At 65.0% G+C, this 9,983-nt stretch overlaps 2 protein-coding genes and 2 non-coding genes across 4 annotated transcripts in view; 3 read left to right on the top strand and 1 right to left on the bottom strand.

Moving 5' to 3' along the window:
• LOC113940546 (nucleolar protein 56-like) overlaps window positions 1-4,619 on the top strand; it is a 5,351-nt gene extending 732 nt beyond the window's left edge. The window contains exons 2-12 of the mRNA XM_027631702.1: window positions 8-120; window positions 524-638; window positions 706-867; window positions 1,237-1,435; window positions 1,741-1,928; window positions 2,009-2,160; window positions 2,563-2,663; window positions 2,964-3,112; window positions 3,500-3,621; window positions 4,041-4,181; window positions 4,300-4,619. Coding sequence (XP_027487503.1) covers window positions 8-120; window positions 524-638; window positions 706-867; window positions 1,237-1,435; window positions 1,741-1,928; window positions 2,009-2,160; window positions 2,563-2,663; window positions 2,964-3,112; window positions 3,500-3,621; window positions 4,041-4,181; window positions 4,300-4,536 — 1,679 coding nt within the window. The 3' untranslated portion in view covers window positions 4,537-4,619. The remainder of the gene's footprint in view (window positions 1-7; window positions 121-523; window positions 639-705; window positions 868-1,236; window positions 1,436-1,740; window positions 1,929-2,008; window positions 2,161-2,562; window positions 2,664-2,963; window positions 3,113-3,499; window positions 3,622-4,040; window positions 4,182-4,299) is intronic.
• Window positions 3,352-3,425, top strand: LOC113940548. Its single transcript, XR_003525481.1, has one exon. It is a non-coding gene; the product is annotated as a small nucleolar RNA SNORD56 (small nucleolar RNA).
• Window positions 3,903-3,971, top strand: LOC113940547. The gene has a single exon (XR_003525480.1). It is a non-coding gene; the product is annotated as a small nucleolar RNA SNORD57 (small nucleolar RNA).
• Window positions 4,620-5,002: 383 nt separating the features above from the next.
• Window positions 5,003-9,914, bottom strand: LOC113940545 (isocitrate dehydrogenase [NAD] subunit beta, mitochondrial-like; the record flags this gene model as incomplete). The annotated part of the gene is made up of 7 exons (XM_027631701.1): window positions 5,003-5,181; window positions 6,864-6,924; window positions 7,010-7,104; window positions 7,187-7,333; window positions 7,566-7,668; window positions 8,333-8,466; window positions 9,746-9,914. Coding segments are annotated over 7 exons (784 nt in total), but the record flags the coding sequence as incomplete, so codon positions are not given.
• Window positions 9,915-9,983: the final 69 nt, after the last annotated feature.

Below are 9,983 nucleotides of genomic sequence, written 5' to 3'. Positions count from 1 at the left end.
CGGTGAGCGCCGTCCCCGGTGCCGCCGCAGGTGCTGCTGCACGTGCTGTTCGAACATGCGGCCGGGTACGCGCTGTTCGCCGTGCGGGAGGTGGAGGAGATCGGGCTGCAGCTGCCGCAGGTACGGGGCGGGAGCGGGGACAGCGGGAGAGAGGGAACGGAGCGGGGAGCGCGGGGAACGGGAATGAGAACGGGAACAGGAGCGAGAAGGGGGGCGGGGAGGAATGGAAGCGGCGTATAACGGGAGCGGCGTATAACGGGAGCGGTGTGTAACGGGAGCGGTGTGTAACGGGAGCGGTGTGTAACGGGAGCGGTGTGTAACGGGAGCGGTGTGTAACAGGAACGGACAGCGGGGGGGCCGGGAACGGGAGGGAGTGGATCGGGACTGGGGGAACCCGCGGGGAGGAGCCGACCCCGTGCGGGGGGAGCGGTCCGTGCGCCCGGGGGTCGCACCCGGGGCGTTCCCGCCTCCCAAATGACCCGGTGCCCGGCCCCCCGGGCCCTGGCCGCGTCCCCCTGCCCAGGTGGAGGACAGCGTCCTCACGATCGGCAAGTTCCACAACATGGTGAAGCTCGTGGCGTTCTCGCCGTTCCGGTCGGCGCAGAGCGCCCTGGAGAACATGAACGCCGTGTCCGAGGGTGAGTCGGGGTCTGGGGGGCACAGGGACCCTCCCGCGGCCCGCCCTGACCTCCCGATGTCCCGCAGGGGTCCTGCACGAGGACCTGCGGCTGCTGCTGGACACGGCGCTGCCCCCCAAGAGGAAGAAGGTGGTGCTGGGGGTGGGCGACGCCAAGATGGGGGCGGCTGTGCAGGAGGAGCTGGGGGTGCAGTGCCAGACCGGGGGCGTCGTGGCTGAGCTCATGCGGGGTGAGTGGGGACGGGGGACACCCCGGGGGGGCTACCGTGGGGCTGGGGGGGCCATCGGGGGTGTGCTGGGGGCTGGCCCTGGACCTGGCCCTGAGCCGCGCACAGTGACACCTCTGTCACTGTGTGGTGGCACCTCTGCTCCCTCCCTGTCCCCATGTGATGAGCCCTCTGTCCCCCACGTGGTGACACCTGTGACACCCCTCTCCCCTGCATGGTGTCATCCCTGTCCCCCCACGGTGACCCCTTTTCCCTGTGTGGTGATGTCTGGGTCCTGGATGGTGATAGCTCAGTTCCCACATTGTGGCCCCCCTGGTGACCCCTGACCCCCCTGGTGACCCCTGGCCCCCCTGTCTCCCCGCTGTCCCGCAGGGATCCGGCTGCACTTCCCGGCGCTGGTGCGGGGCCTCACGGCGCAGTCGGCGGCCAAGGCCCAGCTGGGGCTCGGCCACAGCTACTCCCGGGCCAAGGTGAAGTTCAACGTGCACCGTGTGGACAACATGATCATCCAGTCCATCAGCCTGCTGGACCAGCTGGACAAGGACATCAACACCTTCTCCATGCGCGTCCGGTGAGCGGGGAGGGGTTTGGGGGCTCTGGGGGTCCCGTCTCCCCTCGCTTACCACAGGCAGCTGCTGCTCCAGCTGCCTGTACAGACCGGGGAGCAACAGCACAGCCCCCGGGGCCACCGACCGGGCCACGGGCCATGGCGGGGACCTGGGGGGACACAGGGACATGGCGGGGACATGAGGGGACACAGGGACATGGGGGGAGGGCATGGGGGGACACAGGGTCATGGCGGGGACCTGGGGGGACACAGGACCTTGGGGGGCTGTGGGTCCGGGTGTGAGTGCTGAGCCCGTCCCTGTCCCGCAGGGAGTGGTATGGGTACCACTTCCCCGAGCTGATCAAGATCGTCCCCGAGAACTCCATGTACTGCCGGGTGGCCAAATTCATCGGGAACCGGCGGGAGCTGAGCGAGGAGAGCCTGGAGGGGCTGGAGGAGATCGTCATGGACAGCGCCAAGGCCCAGGCCATCCTGGAGGCCTCGCGCTCCTCCATGGGTGAGAGGGGCTCTGGGGGGGCACGGGGTGGTCACGGCTGTGGGTTCAGTGCTGCCACTCCCCCTGTCCCCCCCCCCCAGGGATGGACATCTCCCCCCTGGACCTCATCAACATCGAGAGCTTCTCGCGCCGCGTGATCTCGCTGTCCGAGTACCGGCGGGGGCTGCAGGAGTACCTGCGCTCCAAGATGAGCCAGGTGGCCCCCAGCCTGTCCGCCCTCATCGGGGAGGTGGTGAGTGTCCCTGGGACCCCCGGGACCCCTCGGCCACGGAGATGATGTCAGAGTGAATCTGTCAATCCACTGAGCAGAGCTGCTGACACCTCACCGCTGATCCCTGGCCTGGGGGGCTCTGTGTGCCCTGGGGTGGGCTGTGTGACCTGAGGGGGACTCTGGGTGGCCTGGAGGGGAGGAGGGGGGTCTGTGGGGAGCCACGTGTGTGCCCTGGGTGCTCTGTGTGTGTCCCTGGATTGTCTCTGTGTTCTGTGGTGGGCTCTGTGTGTGTGTGTGCCCTGGGTGGTCTGTGTGTGTCCCTGGATTGTCTCTGTGTCCTGTGGTGTGCTCTGTGTGTGTGTGGGTGCTCTGTGTGTGCCCTGTGGGGCTGTGGCACCCATAACCCCCTGTGGTGCCCCCCAGGTGGGTGCCCGGCTCATCTCTCACGCCGGCAGCCTGACGAACCTGGCCAAGTACCCGGCGTCGACGGTGCAGATCCTGGGGGCCGAGAAGGCCCTGTTCAGGTACCGCCGGGTGGTCGCGGTGATGGCGGGGCCGGGGCCGCGGCTGTGACGCGCCGGGGCTGGCGGGGGTGAGCAGCCGGGCCCAGTCTGAGCGACCACCGTGGCTGTGGGGCCAGCCCAGGGCTCCCCGAGGTCAGCGGGGCTGGGGGGGCCAAGGGAGGGGAGGGGGCTGTCCCAGGGCTGTCACACCCATTGGGGGCCAACAGAAGGGTCTGTCCCACGGGCACAGCAGGTGCTGCTGGCAGAGGGGGTGAGTGGGGGCTCCATCTGGGGGTCCCTGACGCCCCCGGCCCCTCGCAGGGCTCTGAAGACACGCGGGAACACCCCCAAGTACGGGCTCATCTTCCACTCCACCTTCATCGGGAGAGCGGCCGCCAAGAACAAGGGGCGCATCTCGCGGTACCTGGCCAACAAGTGCACCATCGCCTCCCGCATCGACTGCTTCTCGGGTGGGTTGGGGGGCACGGGGGGCACGGGGGGTGGGACAGACCTGCCAACAAGGGCACCATCGCCTCCCGCATCGACTGCTTCTCGGGTGGGTCGGGGGGCACAGGGGACACTGTCACCTCCTGCATCGACTGCTTCTCAGGGGGTATGGGGGGACATGGGGGGGCACTGTCACCTCCTGCATCAACTGCTTCTCGGTGGCACAGCCGGGGTCAGGGTCGGGGTCGGGTTCGGGGCCGCTCTGCCGTGATGGGACCATTTTTCGTCAGCAGCATCTCACACCCGTGTGAATGGTGACTCCGTTGGGCTGAGCAGAGCCGGGGGGTGCAGGGGGCCTGGGGGTTTCGGGGTGCAGGAGGGGGCTGACCCTGTCCCCTCCCCTCCCGCAGAGGTCCCCACCAGTGTGTTCGGGGACAAGCTGCGGGAGCAGGTGGAGGAGCGTTTGGCCTTCTACGAGACTGGGGAGCCCCCCAGGAAGAACCTGGAGGTGATGAAGGAGGCCGTGGTGGAGGTGAGCAGGTGTTGGGGGGCCATGGAGGGCAGGTGGAGGTGCTGGGGATGAAGAAGAGGGGTAGGAATGATGAGGGAGATGGTGGGGGTGAGGTACTGGGGGGAGGAAGAAGGTGGAGGTGAGACTGCAGGGAGGGGTGGAGGTGGTGGGGGGCTGCAGGGGGGGATGGACAGGGATGTGGAGAGGAAGTGCTGGGGGGATGGAGAGGGAGGTGAACGTGCTGGGGGGTGGAGGAGGCGGTGATAAGGGTGAGGTGTGAAGATGATGGTGAGGGCCCGTGTCGGAGGTGATGTCACTGTGCCAACCTGACCCGCTGTGGAGGCAAAAGACTGATTTAATGAGTCTGATCCGACCAGTGCCGGGGGTGGAGGTGGGCCCTGGGACCCTCCCCACGCTGATGCCCCCCGTGTGTCCCCCAGGCCAACGAGGTGGTGGCTGAGGTGAAGAGGAGGCAGGAGAAGAAGGAGAAGAAGAAGAAGAAGCGGGAGAAGCGGCGGCTGGAGGCCCTGGCAGCGGCGGCCGAGGAGGCAAAGGAGGAGAACTCGGTGATGGAGACAGAGGTGAGGAGGGGGCTGGGGGTGGGACGCTCACAGGGAGCCGTGGGGTTGCCCGGACCCCACAGGGTGGGGGAGGCAGGATGGGGGGCAGAGCTCCCCCTGAGCCTGGGTCTCCCCTCAGGAGAATGATGTGGGGGCCAAGAAGAAGAAGAAAAAGAAGAAGCAGCAGGCAGAGGAGTCGGAGCCAGAGGCTGAGCCCGAGGAGAACGGGCTGGGGGAGGAGGAGGAGGAGGAACAGCCCCTGCCCAAGAAGAAAAGGAAACTCACAGTGGAGCCCGAGCAGGAGGAGGAGGAGGAGAAGAAGAAGAAAAAGAAGAAGAAGAAGAAGGCAGTGGCCCAGGACTTGGAGGAGGATTAGGGAGCAAGGGCTGGAGCAGGAGCTCCAGCACACGGACAGATGGACTGAGATTGAGGGACAGGAGGAGCTCAGGGTGGCCCCTTGCTGTGTCCTTGTGGTGTCCTGGGCGTGTCCTGTGGCACAGTAGCCACACTGAACGTGTTGTGGCCCCTCAGGGCCTGGGTGAGTCCTTTGGGCACCGGCAGCCCCTGGGCTGTGCCTTACAGTGTTGTCCCAGCCTCCCGTGTCCCTTCCCTGGGGGGTTTGGGTGCACGTGGGGTGTCCCTGGGCCGTGTCCCCTGCCCTGGGGGGCTTGGGCTGTGTGTGGCCCTGTGTCCCCCCCCCGTGCCATGCAGGGGGCAGGACCCGCTCGGGCTGATCAGGCCCCAATAAAGGGCTGAGGTTGTTGTGTATCCCTCCTGTCCTGGTGTGTGCCAGGGGGTGCCCTCGCTCTCCCCTCTGGCACAGGGACACGATGGCACCGTGGTCACGCCTGAGGCCACTTTATTGGAGGGAAGGAGTGATTTACCAGGTGGGCAGGGCAGGAGCCGGGAGGGCACCACCCCGGGCACTACCCCTCCAGGGCAGCTATCACTCCAGGGCAGCTATCACGGCCTGGGTGAAATCCAGGGAGGTGGAGTAGCCCCCCATGTCCGCCGTGCGCACCTGCAAGGAGAGGGGAGGGTTAGGGAGGGGGAGGGACTCCAGCAAAGGGACCCCCAGCCCCAGCCTGGGCAGTGCTGCCGTGGGACAGGGGCCCTTGGCAGCCCCCAAACTGTCCCTGCACCCCGGGGCTGGAGGGGGAGCTGTGGGGACACAGGGAGAGGCTGAAGCTCCCCCCTGCCCCACCCAAGGGGGGGGGGCACCACCCCCCCAAACCCGGGGGGCCCCCCGGCACGCCCTGCCCTGTTTCCCCCCCCCCCCCCCCCCCCCCCCTATTGCAGAGCAGCCCCTCCCCAGGCAGAGCTGCTCCCCAGGAGGGGATGGGGGGGGGCTGGGGCTGAGCCCCCCCTCTCCCCCAGCCCAGTGCCCCCCAGGCTGTGACCCCCCCGGCCGGAGGGAAGCGTTGGACCCTTTATTAGCAAGCAAGAGTTACAGAGCACAGCACGATGACACAGCCCAGCACCCACCCCACAGCAACCCAGGAGCCACAGGGACCCCTGGGCTCACACTGGGGCTGGTCCCAGGAGCCACCAGGACCCCCAGGGTGGCACCATGGCTGGTCCCAGGAGCCACAGGGCCCCCTGTCCCTGTGCCAGCAGCAGACGGGGGGGGGAAGGAGGGTGGGGGAGCCCTGTGGTCCCGTTTATTGCTTAAAGCTTCATGGGAATGGTGGTCCCACAGTGACAGGGGTCCCATGGGAATGGTAGTCCCATAGTCACGAGGGCCCATGGAATGGTGGTCCCATAGTCACGAGGGGCCATGGAATGGTGGTCCCACAGTACTGGTGGTCCCAATGTCCCTGGAAGCTGCCTGTGCGTTTGGGGCACTGCCCTGTCCCCCTCTGTCACCCCAATGGACCCCGAGATCCGCCCCGGCCTCTCATGGAGCCATCCCTACTGGGGGAACTGGGAGTGGGGGGACGGGGTTACTGGAGTTACTGGGCTGGGCAGGGGCAGCCCCCCTTCTCCCCGGGGGGACTGGGGCAGCTGGGCCGGGGCAGGGGGGGCTGGGGAGGGGTTTGGGGGCCGAGGAGCTGTGGGGGCTGCCGGGGGTCCTAAGCCCCATAGTGGGGGTGCAGGTTGTCAATGACGGACTTGACGAAGTCGGAGGTGGTGGAGTAACCGCCCAAGTCCCGAGTCCGGACCTGCAAATCCAACACAGGGAGGGGAGAAACGGGGGAAACTGCTGGTGAACGAGGGAAACTGCTCCCAGAGGGAGAGGAGAGGAGAGGAGAGAGAGGAGCCCCTCGAGTGCCCTGGGGATGGAGCCATGAAGGGTCCCCCAGCCCTGCCAGGACCTGGGGTGGGGATGGGGGTCACAGAGGGTCCCTCAAGCGCCCTGTGAGGATCTGGGGTGGGGAGAAGGCCATTGAGGGTCCCCCACTCCTGCCGGAGGTCCCTCCCTTGCCAGCACATGACCCCAGGGACAAGTGCAGGAGAGAGAAGAGGAGAGCAGCCAGGATTCCAGCTGGAGAGGAGCCAGAATTCCAGCTAGAAGAGAAGAGGCGCTGGAATTCCAGCTAGAAGAGAAGAGGCGCTGGAATTCCAGCTGGGAGAGGAGCTGGAATTGCAGCTGAAGAGAGGAGAGGAGCCAGAGCCCCGCCCAGGACACAGAGCAGCCCGTGACATGGTACAGTGACACCGCAGGGTGACAGAGCCCCGCCCGACCCACCGCCCCACACTCACTTTGCCGCCTTTGATCACCTTCTTCACCGCGTCCGAGATCACGTTGGAGTGGTGTTCCAGGCTGGGGAGGGGGAGGGCAGTGGGTCAGCCCCCTGCAGCCCCCCTGCAGCCCCCCAGCATCCCCCCAGGCCCAGCCCAGCACGTACTTGAGGTGCCGCAGCATGTTGGAGGCCGACAGCAGCATGGCCGTGGGGTTGGCGATGTTCCTGCCCACGGCCTGGGCGAAGGGGTGCCGGGCACCCTGCGGGACAGAAGCCACGGTGAGGGGCCCCGTGCCCCCCTCGGTGTCCCCCGTGCCCCCCAGCCCCCCCAGCCCAGCTCACCAGCTCGAACACGGCGTACTCGGCGCTGTAGCTCTCCCCGGGCACGACGCCCGCGCCGCCCACCAGCCCCGCCGCCAGGTTGTCCACGATGTTCCCGTACAGGTTGGGCATCACCAGCACGTCGAACTGGTACGGGTTCTGCACCAGCTGGGGGGCACGGGGGGCACGTGAGGCCCTGCACGCCTGGGGGGCAGCTCGACCTACCCCTGGGACACGGGATGGGGGGCAGAACACAGGGAGGGCTGGGGGGGGCTGGGTGAGCTCCAAGGTCTGCTCCAGAGCCTAACAGAGCTCCAGGAGAGCTGGAGAGGGATTTGGACAAGGGATGAAGGGACAGGGCAGGGGGTGGTGCAGGAGGGCTCAGGTTTGGGGGGCTCACCTGCATGCAGCAGTTGTCGATGATCATGGTCTCGAATTTGATCTTGGGGTACAGCTCTGCCACCTCCTTACAGCACTGCAGGAACAGCCCGTCCCCCAGCTTCCTGCAGAGGGCAAACACCGGGAAGGGTTGGTGGGAAACAGGGGAATCCTTCTGGCACCAGGGGTCCAACAGGCACTGCCCAACTGGAACTGGGGTCTGTGATAAGAGCTGGGGTTTCTGGTGCTGCTTTGTTCCTCCCCCCCCCAGCCCCTCTCTCCCTTTCTGCCATCTCTGAGAGGAATGTGGTTTGTGCCAGGTAAACACACCTGGAAGGACTTGGAGAGCACAATTCCCTGTCTCAAGCACCGTCAAGGCCACAAAAAGGAACCTCCCAGGGGATAAACCAGCACAGCAGGAACTTGAGGTAAGCACAGATGGCAGAATTTACATCAGGAAGGTGCTAATTCCAGGTTTGGTCAGTTAACGCACCCCCGTCAGATTCCCACATGGCAAACTGTGGGACAGGAACTGACTGCTCACACACGGCCCCCCAAGTCATGGGAGTGTCCATGACCTCCCTGTCAGAGCTCAGGCTGTGCAGAGGTGGGAGAGGACAGCTTTGTTCTGGAGCTGCTGCACAATCCCAGTCATCGGTACCTGCTCAGCCCCAGATCCGTGCCCCGCTCGCTGCAGGCCCTGTGACACTGCTGACACCACACACTGCACACGGGATCCCAGGGGTGTCCCCAGCCCCGAGGGGACAGCGGTGTCCCCAGGGCACTCACATGATGTTGGCCTTGTGCACGGCTGTGACCTTGGCCCGGCCCTTCTTGGTGGCGTAGTCGAAGGCGAACTTGGCGATGCGCTGGGACTTGGCGCGGGTGATGATCTTCAGGCACTCGATCACCCCCTTCACACTCTGGGGGCACAGGGGGGGCACACGGGGGTCACACACAGCACAGCACCCTCAGCCCCCTCAGTGGGTCACTCTGGGGGCACAGGGGGGGCACACGGGGGGTCACACACAGCACAGCCCCCTCAGTGGGTCACTCTGGGGGCACACAGGGGGTCACACACAGCACAGCCCCCCCAGCAGGTCCCCAGCACCCCCCTGGCTTGGGCTGGACAGAGTTCTGTCCCCAGAGGCTGGGATTTAGGGTGAGGATGATGATGGCAACAGGCAGATGTTGTGGGGGTTGCTCACCCCAAATTAAGGACATTTCAGTGCCCCTTCCCTCTGCCAGGGCATGAGAATTTGGGGCAGGACTGGCCAAAGGGGTGTCCCAGCTCACAGAATGTCCTGCCCAGGACAGAAACTGGGGGGGAGCAGTCACTGCTGGGCACTGGTCAGTGGGTGGTGGGAGAGTGACTGGGCATCACCCCCACCTGGGGTCTGTTCATCTCCCTCTCCTCATCATTATATTTATTATATTGCATTTATGTAATTTATTATGTATAATGTGTTATTATCTGTATTATCCTTGTATGTATATTATAATTGTATTAACAATATTTATATTTCAATACTAGTAGTTGGCATCAGTATTGCTGCTATTATTATTATTTTGTTTCAATTATTAAATTTTTCTTATCCCAACCCACGTTCACCTTTTTTTTCCTGTTCTCCTCCATCTGGGAAGGGAGAGGGGGGTACTGAGGGCTGGGGTCAACCCAGGACAACATCCATGTCCCCTTGTCCCTTTTTCCTGGCACTATCCCTCCTGCAGCACCATCCTCACTGGGGCTGGGCGTGTTCATATCCCTAAAAACTCCTGTAATTCCATCACTGCTGCTCCAGGCGCTTCCACACTGTGCTCAGCATGGAATCAGGGAATCGTGGAATGGTTTGGGTTGGAGAGAACTAAGAGCTCATCCAGGCTCACCCAGGGACACCTCCCACTATCCCAGGCCTTGCACACTCCCAGGGATCCAGGGGCAGCCACAGCTTCTCTGGGAAATCCATTCCAGTCCCTCCCCACCCTCCCAGGGAGGAATTCCTTCCCAATATCCCACCTATCCCTGCCCTCTGGCAGTGGGAAGCCATTCCCTGTGTGCTGTCCCTCCCTGCCTTGTCCCCAGTCCCTCTCCAGCTCTCCCGGAGCCCCTTCAGGCCCTGGAAGGGGCTCCAAGGTGTCCCTGGATCCTCCCCTTCTCCAGGCTGGCCATTCCCAGCCGTGCCAGGCCCTGGCAGTGCCCACCTCGTGCTCCAGGGAGCTGTACTCGCCCTCGGTCTGCTCGCGGATGATCACCAGGTCCAGGTTGTTGTGCCGGGTCTGGTACCCGGGCAGGCTCTTCACGTGCACCACGTTGGCAAACAGGTCCAGCTTCCGCCTGCAGGGAGGGCAGGGCTGGGACACAGGGACACCCCCAGGGACACGGGGACACCCCGGGGACACGGGGACACCCCAGGGACACGGGGACACCTCAGGGACACGG

Source organism: Corapipo altera, unplaced genomic scaffold (genome assembly GCF_003945725.1).
Source record: "Corapipo altera isolate COAL_440 unplaced genomic scaffold, ASM394572v1 132950, whole genome shotgun sequence".
Classification (NCBI taxonomy): domain Eukaryota; kingdom Metazoa; phylum Chordata; class Aves; order Passeriformes; family Pipridae; genus Corapipo; species Corapipo altera.
Note: the sequence above shows the minus strand (reverse complement) of the source record. Positions and strands in the feature narration are given on the sequence as shown.